At 63.6% G+C, this 17,764-nt stretch overlaps 1 protein-coding gene across 1 annotated transcript; it reads left to right on the top strand.

Moving 5' to 3' along the window:
- Positions 1 to 1,051: 1,051 nt before the first annotated feature.
- Positions 1,052 to 16,958, top strand: LMNA (lamin A/C). The gene is given in 13 exon segments (XM_035346468.1): positions 1,052 to 1,714; positions 12,544 to 12,700; positions 12,851 to 12,976; positions 13,143 to 13,313; positions 13,446 to 13,571; positions 13,680 to 13,900; positions 13,996 to 14,197; positions 14,328 to 14,435; positions 14,535 to 14,567; positions 14,569 to 14,655; positions 15,315 to 15,404; positions 16,358 to 16,615; positions 16,769 to 16,958. Coding segments are annotated over 13 exon segments (1,962 nt in total). The 5' UTR covers positions 1,052 to 1,364; the 3' UTR covers positions 16,802 to 16,958.
- Positions 16,959 to 17,764: the final 806 nt, after the last annotated feature.

Here is a 17,764-nt window from a genome sequence, read left to right as displayed (position 1 = left end):
CCCCCCCCCCCTCCCCTTTCTCGGTCGCTGCTGGCGGTGACTCATCAGTGCCGGATTAATCATTCATAACGAGCACGCGCAGGCGTGCGCCTGTTTTCCTCTGTTGCTCCTGTTGCTGCGTGAGTCATTCCCGGCCTGCCCGTGGCTTCGCCGCACTTCGGCGACTTTGGAAAGGGAATCAGGCTGGACTGCGAGCTGGGCAGGATGGGCTGGGCTGGCCGCACCTCCTTTTGGGGGTGCGCAGCTCCTTTTGGGGGTGCGCAGCTCCTTTTAGGGGTGCACAGCTCCTTTTGGGGGTGCGCAGCTCCTTTTAGGGGTGCACAGCTCCTTTTGGGGGTGCGCAGCTCCTTTTGGGGGTATGCAGGGGTTGCCCCCCCCAGCCCGATCCCGCTGCTGCACGGTGGCACCCGTCCCCTGCGGGAGGGACAAAGTCTGCAGAAGGAGCAGCCCCGAGGAGGGGGTGGGGACAGCCTGAGCCCCACTCCAGCCTGGGTGGCAACTGGGGCGTCCGGGAACTGGGGATACTGGGAGAACAGTTGAGACGGGGGAGTGGGGGGGGGGAGCTGGGCTCAGCTGGTGCTTGAAATTTGGGGGACATTAAAACCCTAGCGCAGGGAAATTGGGAGAAAGGATAAAGCTGGGGGTGGCTGCAGCCAGGGGGGGGGCTGGGAAAGGGGTGCAGCTAGTGCTGGGGAAACTGGGGGAGCACCAAGAACTGCACCCCCTTCTCCAGGGGGGTCCCCTGATGCCCCAAGGGCTCGGGGGTTCCCCCAGGCAGCGGAGTTCTGCGTGACCGGCTGCCTTGCGCTTGAGTTGCCCAGCGGTGTCCTAGGGTCCCCGTGCTTTTGGGTCTCCAGAGCCCAGTTTTGGGGTGCTGGAGGGTCTGGTGCAGCCCAGAGGTCCCACAGCAGGGGTACCCCAAGACCCTGCAGCACCCCAGGACCCCCGCCAGCTGTCGGGGTGCTGCCTGCCCCGTGCCAGGGTGCAACAAGAGCCTGGCACTGCCCAGCCGGGTTCTCGGGGAGCTGCTGCCGTGCGCTGGGAACGTGTGGGGCTCGCAACGGGTTGCCCACCCCAGAGCTGCTCTCCCAGGGCTGTTTTTCCTAGGGATGCTTTTCCAGCCATTCCCAAGCGAAGCCGTGGCCTGACGCAAGCGGGCTGTCTCCACCCCGGCCCGGGTAACTCCACCCTCCTCCTCCTCCTCCTCCTCGCAGCCCCTCCTCGCGGTGCACAGCCCAGCTGGGATATAAGCAAGTCACTGGGAGGACCGGGGGCAGCCGAGACAGCCGGGTGGGTCGCGTGGGACCCGTGCCGTGTCCCGTGCCGTGTCCTGTGCCGTGTCCTTCGCCTCAACGCCGGGCACCATGGCGACGCCTGGGCAGAAGAGGAGCACCCGCAGCGGGGCTTCGGGGACCCCCTTGTCGCCCACCCGCATCACCCGCCTGCAGGAGAAGGAGGACCTGCAGGAGCTCAACGACCGCCTGGCCGTCTACATCGACAAGGTGCGCTCGCTGGAGCTGGAGAACGCCGGCTTGCGGCTCCGCATCACCGAGTCGGAGGAGGTGGTGAGCCGCGAGGTGTCGGGCATCAAAGCCGCCTACGAGTCGGAGCTGGCGGACGCCCGCAAGACCTTGGATTCGGTGGCGAAGGAGAGAGCGAGGCTGCAGCTGGAGCTCAGCAAAGTCCAGGAGGAGCACAAGGAGCTGAAAGCCCGGTGAGCGCCCGGGGCTGCGCCCGTCGGGGAGCGGGGAGGGAGGCAGGGGAGATCCAGGACGGGCAGGGATAGGGGAAACGCGTGACCTGGCTGGAGCGGGGGCCGGGAGAGGAGGGGAATTTCTCCCGGCATTCCCGCTCCGTCTCGCAGCGCCATCTTCGCCCCGGGGTGGCCGGGATGCCCTTGGAGGGTGGTGGGGAACCGGGGCTGGTCCGACGCTGGTCGGGTGCTGAGCTCGCGGCCCCTCGGCGTTCGTCATCTTGGAGCTGTTCCGAAGCGCGATCCTGCGCAAGCGGTGCCAGCCAGCTGGCTCCGTCCTGCCCACAGACCTCGCCTGCTCGTCCTATTTTCCTCTGCTGTCTTTGGCACCGGTTAAAGGACCTGCTCCGGTTTTGTTTGCCTTAACCCTCCCTGTGCCGAGCTGTCCCCGCTCGGCGGGGTCCCGCCTGCCTTGTGCCACGCTCCAGGTCTGCTTCAAGGCTCAAATCCTTCCGACCACTTTCCTGTCGGGTTTGTGTCCCTCCCTTCCCTGCCATGGAAAATGCCCCCTGCCTCCTGCTGCTGTCAGTTGCTGCTGCTCTCCCCTCCTTGGGGCTGTGGCAGGCACCCAGCCTGGGTCCCCCCAAGAGATGGGGACCAGCCCCTGGCTTCCCCCTGGCTCCGCCAGCCCCCGCACCCGAACCCGGAGGCACCGGGGCCGTGGCTCCCCGTGGGTCCTTTTCCTCTCCAAGGCAGGGTTTCGGGCTGGGCGATGGCCAGGCGACATCCCTATTCCTCCGACTGCTCTTTTGCCTCTTTTACTGGACACCTCATTTTGAGCCCGATAGGCTAACGAGGCTAAAATTAACTTCTTCAGAATATGCCATAAATAATCAACCTACTGGGAAGGGAGTGACTGCGCAGCCTTCCACAGCTGCCTCTGAAAACCGTGCAGCATTTTATATTTAGCTTTCGGTTTCCCGTGCGCTGCCGCGGCTCCGTCCCCAGATAAGGGGGCTGCACCCGTCCTGCGTCGGGCTGCTCGCTGCCTGCCGGATCCCTGGGATCTGGGATCGCGTGGGGAGGGCACGGCCGTGGGCTGGGAGCTGCTGAGATGCGGAGCTGAGCTGTCGGAAAAAGCTTCTGCTGCCTTATGCAAGCCCCGAACTATCTTGGCTGCGATCTCTCGAGGGCTGTGCCTGGAAAAAATGCCCGGCGTGCAGCCGTCCCCACGCCGCCTGGCTGGGAGTGGCGTGCTCAGCCTGCCTGGCCGCACAGCGAAAATATGTTTGGTTTTGTCCTGAGTGGGGCCGTGCTCCCCAGGCGCCTGGAAAGCACTCCCTCGAGGAGTGTGGGGGGGAGGGGGGGGGAGAGGTGGTTCCTGGTGAGCAGCTCTGGGGTTTCGCTGGGTTTTCGGAGGACAGGTTGCAGTTGCGGTTCCCGAAGAGCAAGGCGCTGTTACGTGTCGCCTCTGAGTCCCAGCGATGAGATGGGAACAGCTCCGTGCAGGGAAGCCGGTGCTGTCCCTCGCGTGCTGGCTGCATCGGGACCTCTCCTCGTATCCCCACCCCCAATAAAAAAAATCCCCCGGGGGGGCTGCAAGTCAGCCCTGGGGCGCCTGCCCCGCCGGTGGCACCCGGCACATCCTAACGGGGCCCGTGCCGCGTATCTCCAGCGGGGCAGGCGCCCCGGTCCCCATTATCAGCGCCCACAGCCCCGCCGCAGCCCTCGCTTGGGGTTGTCTGGGCTGTGCAGGGCCGGGGGGGCGGCGAGCCGAGCCCTGGGCAGGGTGCCCGGCATGGCTGAGTCACCGGGGGCTCCGTGCCGGGGGGGGGGGGGACACTCACGAGGCGAGGGTGTGCAAGCCCTCGCCCTTGGGTGCGCGAATGGAAAGGGATGCTCGCGCTGCGGTGATGCACCCAAGGGTCCTGCGGGCTCGGTGATGTTGGGGGTGCCAGCGGCTGCTCCGTGGGGTCCGGTGACACCGCTGTCCCCGGCGTCTGGGCTTCCCTCTCGGCTCCCAGCCCGCTATGGGGCCGGCTGCGCTGCGTGCGAGGCGCGGGGTGCGGCGAGGACAGCCCGTGTGTGACTCACGGGCGCTGGCAATGCCTGGAGACTCCCTTTTTTATTTTTTTATTATATTTTTTTTCCCAGAGCCATGTGGCGAGCCAGGATTGGGCCAAAAAAAGCACGGTGTTCGGGGTGTCACCGGTGTCCCCAGCCTGCGCTGCTGGGGGTCTCGTGGGGCACGGGGTCCCTCTGGAGCAGGGTCTGCCCATCAGCCCCTGGCTTGTGGGGTGCAGACCGTTTGTAAGCCCCCATCAGGGAGCACAGGGAGGGTACGGATACAGCCCTTGGGTGCCCCAGGAGAGGAGCCCGCAGGTTTCCAGAGCCCCACGGGCGAGGGCCGGCTGTGCCGCAGACAGCTCCCTCTGAAACAGGAACCAGGCCCTTGTTAGGAGTGCGGCTGATGAGCGATGGCTTCCTGAATTGCAGCCCCTAACCCGATTAAGTCGGTGCCTTGGCAGCGCCTCCTCCTCCACGGGTCCAGATCTCATCCCAGGCCTTAATGAGGGGAAAAAATAATAATAATACTAATCATCTCCCGTCTTCTGAAGCTGGCGAGGGGGGACGCTTGCTAAAGGCAGAGCAACGATGCCCCGGTGGCAGAGCTGGAAGGGGCTGGGGTCACCCCTGCAGCCGCTCCCAGTTCCAGCCCCGCAGGTGGCACAGGTGGAATTTGCCCTGTGCGACGCTGGGGTGGATTTTGCCCACAGTGGGTTTTTCCTGGTGCCCCCTGAGGCCGGTGGAGATCGAACGCAGCCACGTACCCGTGAGCTGGTGCTGCCCGTGCCGCACAGCCGCGGCTTTCTCCCGGAACATTTTGCGTGGGGAGAAACCTCCAGCTCGGGGGCTGCTTCCCCTGATCCCGCAGAAGCCGGGAGCGGGACCTGCCCTTTGGAGCACACAAAGAACCGCTTGTGCGGCACCCCCGATGCTTGCAGGGAGCCGGCGGCGCCGCGCTGGGGCTGCCCCAAGCCCCCAGCCCCTCCCGGGTGCCTCTGCCCACACTTTGCCACCGATTCCCGGCTCCAGGTCCCCGGCGCTCATTTCATTTCCCACCCACACCTTTCCTCGGCCTGGCCGAGGGGCTCTGCGGCAAAACCCCCGCTGCTCCGAGGCTGACGCTTGCTTTAGCCCGTGGCTACTTGTGTTCCCAGCAGCGCGGGGGGTTATTTTCCACCCGCACAAGCACCCGTCCCCCTTCGCTCCCAGCTCTCTGCGCGGTCAGCAGGCGGAGGAAATCGCCTCCTTCGGCGCTTTCGTTTTGCAGCTCCGCTCCCGTCGCCGCCGCCCGCCTGTTGCCCTAACCAGGGATAAGCAGGACAGGAGGAAATCCTGTCGCCTTCAACGTTTCTCAGCCCCAGAACCGAGGGCTAAAGAGGAGCAATCGCAGAGGAACGGGGCTGGTTCTGGCACGGGGCTGCAGCTCCTCGCTCGGGAAAGCGCCCACCCCGCGCAGCGGGTCCCAGCCCGCCCCGGCCGCGCTTGCTGCCACAAGTGTTTTTCAGCCTCGCGCACGTCACTTCAGCTCTCTGGATCCCATTAACGCCGAAATTTCAGAGCCTGGCGGCAGCGCGAGCCTCTTCCTGGAGCTGCGCTCGGCAGAGGCACGCGAGGGGAGTTGGGGTGGGGCCGCCGGGCTCCTGCCAGCTCCTTTATTTTTTTTATATATTTTTTTTTTCCTTAAATTTGTGCCCGTTGGGAGCTGCAGTTTCCTTCCCTGCTGCTGCCAACCGGGACAGGAGGAAGCCACCGGAGCTCTCCTTTGGGTCCTGTCCAAAGCCAGGGCTGGCACGGGAAGGGTCCCCAGGGAACCCGGGGGGGGGGGGAAAGGGGGTTGGGAGCTGGGAATCGCCCCCAGCCCTGGCTGCAGCCCCCTTCCCTGCGCTCCGTTTGTGCCGTCCGTTAAGCCCGTCGGCTCGGCACGCTTCCGAGCAGCCGAGGCGTGATGTGGGTTGGCTGCCCACCTGCCCTGCTTCTCTCCGCTCCCAGCTGAGAGCTGAATGGCCCCAGTGTGAGGCCGAACAACTGCTGGGGGTGCCTGTGCTCCCCCCCCGGCCGCGGCGGGCAGCTGCAGCTCCTGCGGTGCGCCCCGGGGGCTGCGGGGACTTGGGAGAGGCTGCTGGGGTGGAAAGTTGTTGGTTGAGGTACATCGAACCCACCCCGCAGACACCACAAAACCCAGCTGGGTTCAAGGCTCCTCAGTTCCGGGTGCTGCTGAGTCAACACCCAGCCTGCGCCTTGGTTTAGTGCGAACCCGTTTCCTTTCCTCGTTGACAGAGGCAATGGGGTGCTGAGGCAGGGTCTTTGAGCTCATTCAGGCGCGATGTTCTCTGCACCGCTCGGGGGTTCGGAGCTGAAAAGTGTGTTTTTGGCAGGACAAAGTCCCCCAACGGTGTGGGCAGGGAGCGCGGCGTGTGCCCGAAACCTCACTTCACGTGGCTCAATTACTGGGGTGCGGCGCCTCAGATGATGGTGCCATATCCGTGCCAAGAAACGCCGGGGTTGGGTCCAGGGCTTTCCTGGAGCTTTCAAATTCTTTCATCAGGGCGGCGAGCAGCTCCCAAGCAGGTCTCCCAGGGGGTGCATCCGACAGCGGGGCCGCCCCGGCCACTTGCTCCGGCTCCTGCTTCCAACCTCCGTGTCCTCGCCCTGTGCCCACCCCGGGGCTCCCCGCCGAGGCTTGGATGGAGGCTGAGCACATCAGCCCCACTTTGGAGGATTTATTTAACAGCACTTTGGTGATGCTCTTAAAAAGCCCTGGCTCTGACCCACCCAGATAACAGCCCAGGCTCTCTCTGTGGGTGTTTAAACCCCGGCCTCTGCAGGGCTGGGAGGCAGGAGGAGGCACGGAGCGGGGCTGTGAGTCACGCTGAGCCGCCAGCCTCGGGGCTGAGGCAGGGCGCAGCTGGGCTGGGCTCCTCTGCCTCTTCGGGAGGCCCCGGCCACTCCATCAGCCACGCTCGCCTGCCCTTTCCTTCCTGGTGCCACGGCAGCTCACGTACCGGGGGGGGTCCACCCGCTGCCAACGGGGTCAGTGGGGTGCAGGGACGTGGCCCCGCATGGCGTCGCGCCGGGCTCGCTCCCCCAGCTCCCCCTGTTAGCCCTAGGAGACATGAGGTTTGGGTTGGTTTGGTCTTTTGTTTTTTTTTTTTTTTTGCAAACCCAAGATTTTGTGCCAGCGGTTGAAGTGCTGGAGAGTTGACTCCTTGCTTTTGCAGGCTGGTTTGGCTGCGGGGCAGAGACACGAACCCGCGGCGTGCGTCCCGACTAGCGGGCGGCATCGCTTTGTGCGACCCAGCCTCGGCTCCTCTGCCCCGCTGCAGAAAGCTGCTGGGCTGGGGCTCCCGCTCTGCGATTTGCAGCGGCTCTTGCACTGACCATGGCCAGCTTTCAGCCTGGCGCAGCCACGGAGGTGTGCCGGGAGCATCTGCTGCGCTCTGCCGCTACCAGACGGCAGCGAAGCACCCGTGCTTGTCCTCGCCGCCGCTGCCTGGCTCCGCAGCCAGGTGCATTTTCCCAGTGCCACCAGATTCGGACCCTCCCCAGCAGACGCAGCGTGGCCAGGGGCAGTGACTCAGCTGCCAGAGTGGGCGAACAAGGCAGTTCCAGTGCGGCCTCGCTGCCTCCAAGTAAACCCGCCGTCGGCCTTGGGGCAGAGTAAACACCTCGCCTGCCTTTATCTGCGCCCCGGGAGCCCGCGTAGCAAAGCCTTTTGTTCCCAGGGTGATGGGTGGCAGCTGAATCCAACAATCCCCCGCATTGTTTTTTAAGCAAATGTTGCTCTCCGGAAGTTTTGCGTACCCAGATTTATGGAAAACGGGGTGAGCTGCTGGAGAGGAGAGCTCGAGCTCGCTCCCTGCTTTCCCTCTCCGGGGTCCTGCTCCCTTTGCTGGTCCGTGGGGCGCAGCCACCCTATTTGCCTGTTGGCGACCGCAGTTCCCGGTTCGCGCGGGGCCAGGATTTGCATTCGTGCCCCGCTGCTGCCCCACGTTGCCAGCTGCCACCCCAGCGCTCCCCGGTCCCAAAGATGTGTTTCAGGGGAGTGACTCAGCTCCCTTTTTTTACTTCATTTATAAGCCCTACCCTCGTAATCAACCCCCCAGAGGAAACTCTGGGAACGTTCGCTTTGTCTCCATCCTTTCGGGTGGTGGTTGGGGTAGCGCCATGTGCGTGACACGGCTGGCAAGCTGGGAAGGGATCAGCTGTAGTTTTCAGAGGAGTCAAGATGTTCAGGATTCTGAAGGCTTCGCTGCTTTTACAATGGGAACCACAAGTTTTCGCAGGCGTAGGAAACGGCCCTGCCTTTGGAAACCCCAGCTGGGTTTCTGAGCTGCAGATAACCCAGGGCTTGGTGGCAAAGCCAGGAATCGATAGGGAAATCCTGTCCTCGCTTTGCTTGCACGTCTCCGGATGGCACAAGGCGAGGCCACTGGCAGCACCGGCGGCTCTGGCAGGGCTGTGCGTGCTCCCCAGCACCGCTGCCTTCCGGCGGCTGATGCTCATTGCTCTTTCCCGGCTCTTTGCATCCCCTTGCATCCACCTCCTGAGGCTCGCTGCACCCTGCAGTAGTTAAAGCAGCGGTGGAAGGAGCTTCGCAGGCGGCGAGCCACCGGCAGACCCCTTTGGAAGTTGTTTTCCCAGCCCTGCACCAGGGTTGAGTGGCCACGGAGGATAAATCCTGCCCGTCCTCTGTGCAGGCGATTTATAGGATTTACACCTCCCGCAAACCCCATCCGTGGCCGTCGATCGTGCGGGGTGGGCAGCGAGGAGCCTGGCCCCCTCCCGACTCAGGGGTACCGGCAAAACCCCCCCTTTTCTAGCCAGCACTGCCACCAAAACCACGAGCCCTTCTGTTACTAGGAGGGCTCAGCCCAAACAGCACCATCGTCGCTCGGTGACTTGGGATTTCCATTTCGTGCCGCTGGCGAGGGCTGGGGTGAGTCATCGGCACTGGCGCACACAGACGGGAAAGGGAGCGAGTGACACCGGGGCTCCCAGCCGGCACGGGCTGCGCCGGGCTTTTCAGCAAGCTCGATGCTTTGCCAGCTTGTTTCCCCCCTTTTAAGTAGCAAGGGAGGGGAAAGAAACCCTCCAGCCCCCACTGCCATCACCCGCGTCGAGGTCTCAGAGCGTGAACGACCACAAATCGCTTCTTCCCCTGTTGTGAGAGGCGAGGTCCCCATCTTGTCCCCAGCACAGCAGTGGTTTGGGGTCATTTGGGGGATGCAGGGAAGGACCAGACCCCAGTCTGGGGCTGGGGAACGCCAGCTCTCATGAGACGTGAGAGCCGTTTGCTCTGGCCACGTGCAGCTGAGCCCTTTGGCCACAGGGACGAGCGTGCTTGGGTTGTGCAGCGTGGCTGGCACCAGCCCTGGCCCCGGGAAGGGATTTTGGCACCGCTGGTGCCGGCGGGTGGGGGCCATTTCCACGCAGCCTTGAACACGGCCGGCACCGGGATCCCCTGGCTGCCGTTTGGCACCGGGTTTGGTGCCTAACAGGATGCTGGCTGTGTGCAGATGTCGTCCTCCCTATACGTCGCGCTGGCTATTTACAGCTCCCTGCTAGGAGACCGGCCTGTGTTTATCCTGGTGATTTGGCGAAGGCCCCGCGGAGCGCCGATGAGTCAGGAGCTGGGAGAAGCGGCTCTGCCACATTCCCATTGCCCCACCGCAGAGGTTTTCCCAGCCCGCCTCTCCTCCCGCAGGCCCTGCCAGTCCCCCAGGATGCGGGGCAGATCCCTGGGATGGGGACAGATCCCTGGGGTGGGGACAGATCCCTGGGGTGGGGACAGATCCCTGGGGTGGGGACAAATCCCTGGGGTGGGGACGGATCCCTAGGACGGGGGACAGATCCTCGATGCCGGAGGCAGCGCCATGCACAGCAGCAAACCCAACGGTGGGGCAGAGCAGGTTTCCTGGGTCCTCCCCATCACCGGGTCCTTCACCAAGCTCCCTGGGCACGCCGTGCTGCTCCGTGCCTCAGTTTCCCCACCCGTAAGCCTTTCCTGGCACAGCCTCGCGGCGGGGCTGCGCGGCGAGGGGAGAAGCCGAAGTCCCCAGGGATTTGCAGATGCGCAGGAGATCGATAGACGGGCGGCAGGAGCCAGCACGAGCCCACGAGCTCCCCGGGGCTTGGCTCTGTCCCCGGGGTGGGGCGTCTGCGATTCGGAGGCGGGGGAACGCCCGCTTCTCCCACTGTGCTGGGCCCCTTCCAGCGCGCCGAGCGGGAGCTGCTCGGTCCGTGGGAGCAGCCCCACGCTTCTGAAACGTCTTGCGGTGATTTGTCTGCGCCGGGGGAAACCAAAGGGTGTTTCCCGACGTGGGCTTAGCGGGGCTTTTGGCTCGCCGGCCAGCCCAAAGCCGTTTGCCTCCCGTGAGCCCCGACGGCTCCAAACTCTCTCAGCCTTTCCAGAGGGGAGCCCGGAGCCTCTGGGCTGAGCGTTGGGCCGGGATTTGGGGGGAGCAGCAGCGGAGCTGTGCCTGCACATGGGGACCACGCACCCTGGGGCCCCTTCGGCCGCAGCCCGCTGCGAGGCCGGCGTGTCAGCTCTTCCCCATGTCTGCGCTAAGCACAGGCAGAGCAGATCCAACTTTCCATTAATGTTTGCATTTTCTGGCAGCTCAGCTGCAATTTTTTTTTTTTTTTTCCTCCTCCTTCCTGCTTTTAATGGCTAAAAATAAAAATGTCTTGAGGCCCCTTCTCCTTCCATCTTTTCTCTCGAGACATTTGTTTCTTGAGGATTTGGTGCCTCCGTCGCATCTTTCTGCCCTCGGCTTTGAGAAATGCTTGTTTTTACTCGCTTGGCTCTCCGTGCACGGGGGACTGAGTGCTGCGGGACGTGGAGCCCAGGTCTCCCCACCGCAGTCTCTCAGCCCTTCGGAGTGCACCCGCCCTTCCCTGCTGGCTGGTGGAGAATTTGGGGTCTTTCAGGCTCCTGTGGGCAGGATGGGGAAACTGAAAGCACCCTCCGTGGGGATGGGAGGACCATCCCCTCTTGTCTCCCCGCTTAGGAAAGTGGGAGCAGCGCAGCTGCCATAAGCGTTCTTATTTTTAGCCCGCTGTCAGCTGGAGCCGAGAGGCTGCAGGGGAAAGAGCAGCACCCGTCGGGAGGCAGCGGCCATGAGGGGCTGCGTGGGGTGAGGGAACCCCAAACCCTGGCTGGGCTGGAGCAGGGGCAAGCTGGGTACAGGGGGGACCTCACCCAGAGGTGCCGGAGTTTTGGGGAGTTGCTCAGGTCCCCCAGAGCCTCATGGCCCAGACTGGGCTCCGAGCTCCCCTCTCCACTCTTCTTCAGCCTCACCCAGAATGATGGTAGGAGGTTTTCGGGACAAGTGTTTTGTTCTCAGGTCTTCTGGGATTTACCTCGGGGCTCTCCAGGCACCAGCAGGTCCTCCCCTGAGCCCTGCGGCCCTCCTGGTCCCTCGAGAGCAGAGACCTGTTAATCATTGTGCAGACGCGAGCGTGACCATTCACTTAGCATTGTCCCCTCCCTATTTCTATTATTGATGGTGCCCGTGGTGTCCCCTGAAGAGCTGTAGGCTGCAGGACATGCCCGGCCCTGCACCCGAGCAGCCCAAGCAGTGCCTGAATCGGTGCCTCAAAGGAAGAGCAAAGAGCTCCAGATGCAAAAAGAGAAGGGAAAGCTCTCCCCGGAGTTAAGCAGCGATTAACTCGATCGGGGGAAGCGGGATTAAACCGTGCCAGCGGTGGCCGGGGAGCCAGCCACGCTGGCTGCGAGGGCGAGCTGCTGCCAGCTGGGAAAGCTCAGCCTCCAGGGGTGTTTGTGCTCAGCCGCGGAGGCTCGGGCTCCGCTCCCAGATGGCATTTTTGTCCTATGAGTCACTGGCATGGAAGGAGCCTGGTGGTGGTGCGCAGGCAGAACCCTCCGGCACAGCGCTTGGGCGGCCGGCCCTGGCAAACCGGGCCACAAAATGGGGAGCCGGGGGGACTGCAGGCTTGTGGGGCTGCTCGAGCGTGGCCGGGCTTTAAGCGGTGTAAAGGTCTCCGAACAACGTTCCGGTGCTCAGCTGGCAGAGCAGAAGGAAACGCAGGAAAATCTGCTTTGGCTGGGAGGTGTCGGGGTCACCGGTCCCTGCTCGCCCCAGTGCGGAGGGAGGCGAACGGCTCCTCAATGCCTGGCTCTTGGTGATCCCCGTCCTGCCCGGGCCAGATCCTGCAGCTGGGGCAGGCTCAGCGCCGTGTCTAACTTTACCCATGATCTAATGGCGTGGGCGCACGCTCACTGCCCCGGGAATGTCCGGTGGTGCTCGCCGGCACGTGGCCATCGCTCGCCCATCGTGGGGGCCACCGCGGCCGGCCCCGTCCCTCGTGCACCCCGCTTGGTGGGCAGCGGGGGCTCCGCTGTCAGGAGCCGATGGTGCAAACTTGGCGGTGTCGACGCCCGCCCCTCTGGATGCTGCAGCAAAAGCCCCGAACCTTTTCTTTTTATAGACCTGACCAAAATAGCGCCGGGCTGCCTTCTGCTTTGCTCGGCTCAGGTTCCCCGGCTCCGCAGCGATGCGCCTGGTGCCTGCGAGAGCCGGCCTTGACCTTGCTGGCAGAGGGCTTGGAGTCAAGGGGAAAAGAGGGGGGACACGGGTGGCACCCCCCGGCACCCCCTCCCCCGGCCCCGCCGGCTCAGCCGGGCGCGCAGTGACCCCTAGCGGGGGCGCGCAGGGCGCGCTCCGGCCTCAGTCCTGCGGTGATGCTGGGGGGCAAGCGGAGGGGCGCAGCAGCTGCAGGGTGGTCCCCTCCTCGCCAACGCTTTTCTTGGCTCCTCGCAGGAATGCCAAGAAGGAAGGGGACCTGCTGTCCGCCCAGGCGCGCCTCAAGGACCTGGAGGCTCTGCTCAACTCCAAGGAGGCCGCGCTCTCCACCGCCCTGAGCGAGAAGAGGAACCTGGAGTCCGAAGTGCGGGACCTGAGGGCACAGGTGGCCAAGGTGAGCAGCGGCAGCCCTGTCCCCATCCACCTCAGGGACCCCTGCAGCCGTCCCCCGTGGGCTGGGACTGTGGGGTGGAGGTGGGAGGCGCTGGAGGCCGAGCCAGGCTGGCCCCGGGAGCAGGCAGTGACGGTCCCTCTCTTTTCACAGCTGGAAAGCGCCTGTAACGAGGCCAAGAAGCAGCTGCAGGATGAGATGCTGCGCCGTGTGGATGCCGAGAACCGGCTGCAGACGCTGAAGGAAGAGCTCGAGTTCCAGAAGAACATCTACAGCGAGGTGAGCAGCGGGGTGCGCCGCAGAGCCAATTCCCTGCCGGTGCCTCCCTGCAGAAGGCTGATCCACGCAGCCTGCTTGGGACAAGCCCCGCACGCCGCGTCTCCATCCCCTCTCCCCAAGCTGGTGCCACCCCCAGCTGACTCCGTGTCTCCTGCCCCGTCCCCAGGAGCTGCGGGAGACCAAACGCCGCCACGAGACCCGGCTGGTGGAGATCGACAACGGGCGGCAGCAGGAGTTTGAGAGCAAGCTGTCCGAGGCCCTGCAGGACCTGCGGAGACAGCACGAGAACCAGATCAAGCAGTACAAGGATGAACTGGAGAAGACCTACAGCGCGAAGGTGAGCGGCGGCCGCGTCCACTTCCACCCCTGCCCCACGCTAAGGTTCTTCTCCGTGTCTTTTCCTCCGCCTCACGGGGCACTGGCGGATGGAGGGGACCGGGGGCTCTAACCTCCCTGTGCCACCGTCCAGCTGGAGAACGCCAAGCAATCTGCCGAGAGGAACAGCAACATCGCAGGTGCTGCCCACGAGGAGCTGCAGCAAGTCCGCATCCGCATTGACAGCCTCTCCTCCGAAGTCAGCCACCTGCAGAAGCAGGTGAGTCGGGACCGAGGGGCTCCCCCGGCCGTCCCCTGCCCCGGGCTGGTCCCCTCGCGTGGACGTCCCCAGATGTGGTGGCTGCCCTGACCTTCCCTCCCTGCTCAGCTGGCTGCCAAGGAGGCAAAGCTGCACGATCTGGAGGATACTCTGTCCCGGGAGCGCGAGACCAACCGGCGCCTGCTCGCCGACAAGGACCGGGAGATGGCCGAGATGCGGGCACGCATGCAGCAGCAGCTGGACGAGTACCAGGAGCTGCTGGACATCAAGCTGGCTCTGGACATGGAGATCAACGCCTACCGCAAGCTGCTGGAGGGCGAGGAGGAGAGGTGAGTGGGAATCGCTGCCCCGGGTGCCCCAGGTGGGCTGCGCAGGTCCCAGCCCTTGCGTCCTCATGGGCTCCTTCTCGCTTTTTCCTGCCCAGGTTGAGGCTGTCCCCCAGCCCGTCCTCCCACAAAGGACATGGGATCCACTTCTCCGGCTCGAGTTCATCCAAGAAGAGGAAGCTGGAGGACAGCGAGAGCCGGACCAGCTTCTCCCACCATGCCCGGACAAGCGGCCGTGTTGGTGTGGAGGAGGTGGACCTGGAGGGCCGATTCGTCCGTCTGAAGAACAAGTCCAACGAGGTGGGTTCGCCTCCAGGAGGGTCCCGGGGCTTCGCCAGCGTTTTATCTCAGCCCCCCGGGCAGGAGGTGAGCCAGGACACGGTGGGGAGGAGGCGGCGGGGTCTCAAGGTTGTTGTTTTCGCTGTCGCAGGACCAGGCGATAGGGAACTGGCAGATCAAGAGGCAGAATGGAGACGACCCCATCATCACCTATCGCTTCCCCCCGAGGTTCACCTTGAAGGCTGGCCAGACGGTCACGGTGAGTCGCTCCTGATGGCTCCTCAGGGGGGGCAACCCACGGCCCCAGGGTCCGTGGAGTGCGGTCCTGAGACCTTTTTCTCTGTGCTCTTCTCCCCAGATCTGGGCCTCGGGGGCTGGGGCGACCCACAGCCCCCCCCACCGACGTGGTGTGGAAAAACCAGAGCAGCTGGGGCTGCGGGGACAGCCTGCGCACTGCCCTCATCAACTCCAACGGGGAGGTGAGAGTCCCGGGGCAGGGGAGACAAACGCCGGGCCCCATCCTTCACTCGGAGGGTGGTGAGGAACAGGGTGCCCAGAGGGGTTGTGGATGCCCCATCCCCGGAGGTGTTCAAGGCCAGGTTGGATGAGGCCCTGAGCAACCTGATCCAGTGGGTGACGTCCCTGGCTGCGGCAGGGGGGTTGGAACTAGATCATCCTTGGGGTCCCTCCCAACCCGAGCCATTCCGTGCTGGTCCCTGAAATGTGGTGGGACCTCTGCCGTGACTGGGGTGCTGCAACGGATGGCTGCAAGCTCTGTAGAAGGGGACACCTCATTGCTGTCTACAACTACCTGAAAGGAAGTGGTGGGGAGCTGGGGATCGACCTCTTCTCGCAGATAACCAGTGATAGGACCAGAGGGAACGGCCTCAGGTTGTGCCAGGGGAGATTCAGGTTGGAAATGAGGAGACATTTCCTCTCAGAAAGAGCGGTCAGGCGTTGGGACGGGTTGCCCAGGGAGGTGGTGGCGTCCCCGTCCCTGGGGGTGTTCAGGGAAAGGTTGGACGTGGTGCTTGGGGACGTGGTTTAGTGGTGACAGTGGTGGCAGGGGGGTGGTTGGACCAGATGAGCTCGGAGGGCTTTTCCAATCCTAATGATCCTGTGATTCTCTCCGCTCCAGGAGGTGGCCATGCGGAAGCTGGTCCGCACCGTGATCATCAACAACGAAGACGACGACGAGGACGATGAAACCAGCCACCGCCACCACCACGTGAGTGCCGCGCTCGTCTCTCCTGGGGACGTTGGGGCAGCCCGGCTCAGGCCCGGTCTAGGTGGGAGGCAGCTCAGAACCAGGCAGAATCTGGCCCGGCAGCAGAAGGCAGGTGGGAGGGTGCTTTGGAAACAACCACACGGGAGAAGCTGGCGGAATTCAGAGGAGACTCTGAGCCAAAGAGGCTCTGCAGGTCTTGTTGGAAGATATCTCCAAGCCAGAGGGACCTCGGCCTGCTGTGGAGCGGCTGGGAGGAGCCGGCAGGGAGGCTGAGCCGGTCCCTGCCTGGCTGGGGTTGAAGGATGAGGCTGTGGGAGGCTGATGGATGACGCCTCCCGGGGGCACTTGCACCATCCTCTCCACCTCATGAGGGCTCTGGGCCGGATCCAGAGGTGCCTCTGTCCTTCCTCCAAAAAAAAACCTGCTGGAGGCTCCCGGATCCACTGCCTGGGAATTGCTTTGGGTCGGAAGAGCCCTGCCAAGCCCAGCATCGATTATCCCTGGATGCAGGACCCAGGTGCCCCCGGGCTGGTGCTGCTGTCTGCCAGGCCCCGAGTCCTTTCCAAGAGCAAATTTCCCTTCGGAAAGCCATCAGCCGGGGCTGTGCCAGGCAGTGAGGAAGAGGATGCTCTGAGCACAGGACAAGCGTGGTGGAAACGCCTCCTGTGGCACGCGGAGAGCCTGGGGCTGCGAGCAGCAGCGGGGCAGGGGCAGCGCCCACCCTGTGCCGTGCGCCAGACACAGTGATTTGGGATTTTGGGGGGGGGATTATTTCAGTGTCTTTTAAATATGTGCTGTGCAGAGGCCGGGAGGAGCACGGCCCCTCTTTGAAGGCAAACCCGGGAGCCCAGCACCAAACGCTGGTGCTGCTGCCACGCTCAGGGTGGGATGCTTGAGGCAGAAGACACTTGGGCGGGTGTTCAGGGCCGTTTTCTCCGTTCCTCCCCATCCAGGGCAGCTGCGGTGACTCTGGGGACCCCGGCGAGTACAACCTGCGCTCGCGCACGGTGGTGTGCAGCAGCTGCGGTCAGCCGGCCGACAAGTCGGGCTCGCAGAACGCTGGCCTCAGCACCATGTCCTCGGGCTCCTCCTCCAGCGTGACCGTCACCCGCAGCTACCGCAGCGTCGGCGGCTCTGGAGGTGGCAGCGGCCTTGGGGACAACCTGGTGACCAGGTCCTACATCCTGGGCAGCTCCAGCCCCCGCCGGCAGGTCAGTAGGCAGCGGGTGCCGAGGGCTCCGCGGGCATCGTGGCAGCCGGGCGGTCCTGCTGGGATGCTGCCGCCTGGCGTTGCCTTCGCGGCCGCAGCAAGCAGAGGGTGACGTGGTGGTTTTGTTTCTTTTCTTCTTTCCTCTTCCTCCCAGGCTCAGGCCCCGCAAAACTGCAGCATCATGTAACTCTGTGGCACCATTCCTGTGTTTCCTGGCCATCTCGAGCTAGTTTATTCCCAAAGCAAAAGATTTTTTTTCCTTTTTTTAAAAAAAAAAAGGAAGATATCGAAACCAAGGTTGAAAGTTTTGTTTTCTATAGCAGGAATTTTATATATATATATATATATTAAAAATGCTAAAAGATGCTTTTTTTTTTGTAAAGAAAAAATCTATTTCTATAAAAAAGGAAAAGCTTTTCAGCTTCAAAACTTTTTTTAAAACTTCAGCCAAAGACACCAACGAATCGTGTTTACTGAACAGCAATGCAGGAAGAGATTGTAGTTTAATAGCTCTCTAGCTGATGCCTTTTTTGCCAAAGCTTTTTATATAGGACTAAGACAAGCGAAGCCAGCCCGGGTGTGTGCCGGGCGCTGCGCGGTGGCTGGACCGGAGCTCAGAGGTGCTGGGGCAGAGGCTGGGCCACCCACACCAGCGCTGCTGCAGTGACCCCACTACACCCCTGGGCACGTGCCTTGGAGGGCTGCTGGCTCCAGCAGAGCCCAGAGCCTTTGTAATCCCCCCCCCCTTTTTTTTTAATCCATGTCCAAATTTCCCCATGCTTTCCATTTTTTTTTGTTGTTTTTTTTTTGGGTTATTTCTCTGCTGCCACATCTCAGGGGGGCTCCCGGCAGCTTGTGGGCAGTGTCCTGGCTCGCTCCGCGTGGGCATTGCCACCTTGCCAGCACCCCCCCCAGGGTTCCGCGCGAGGCACCCCCCAGGCACCGCTTCCCCCCCCCCCGGGGGTTTCTCAGCAGCCGAGTTGTGCCTTAGCCAGGAGCCCCGCCACCAACGCAGCTCCGAGGTGGGTCCCAGGGGACGGCCGAGCTGCGTCCTGCTCCTGGCGGATTCGGCTGAGGGGGCAGCGGACCCCGCTCCTGGGGGGCTGGATCCGGCCCCATGCCCGAGGGGCTTCAGCCCTGCCGTGTCCAG

Source organism: Oxyura jamaicensis, chromosome 25, assembly GCF_011077185.1.
Source record: "Oxyura jamaicensis isolate SHBP4307 breed ruddy duck chromosome 25, BPBGC_Ojam_1.0, whole genome shotgun sequence".
Lineage (NCBI taxonomy): Eukaryota > Metazoa > Chordata > Aves > Anseriformes > Anatidae > Oxyura > Oxyura jamaicensis.
This window is presented reverse-complemented; position numbering and strand designations above follow the sequence as displayed.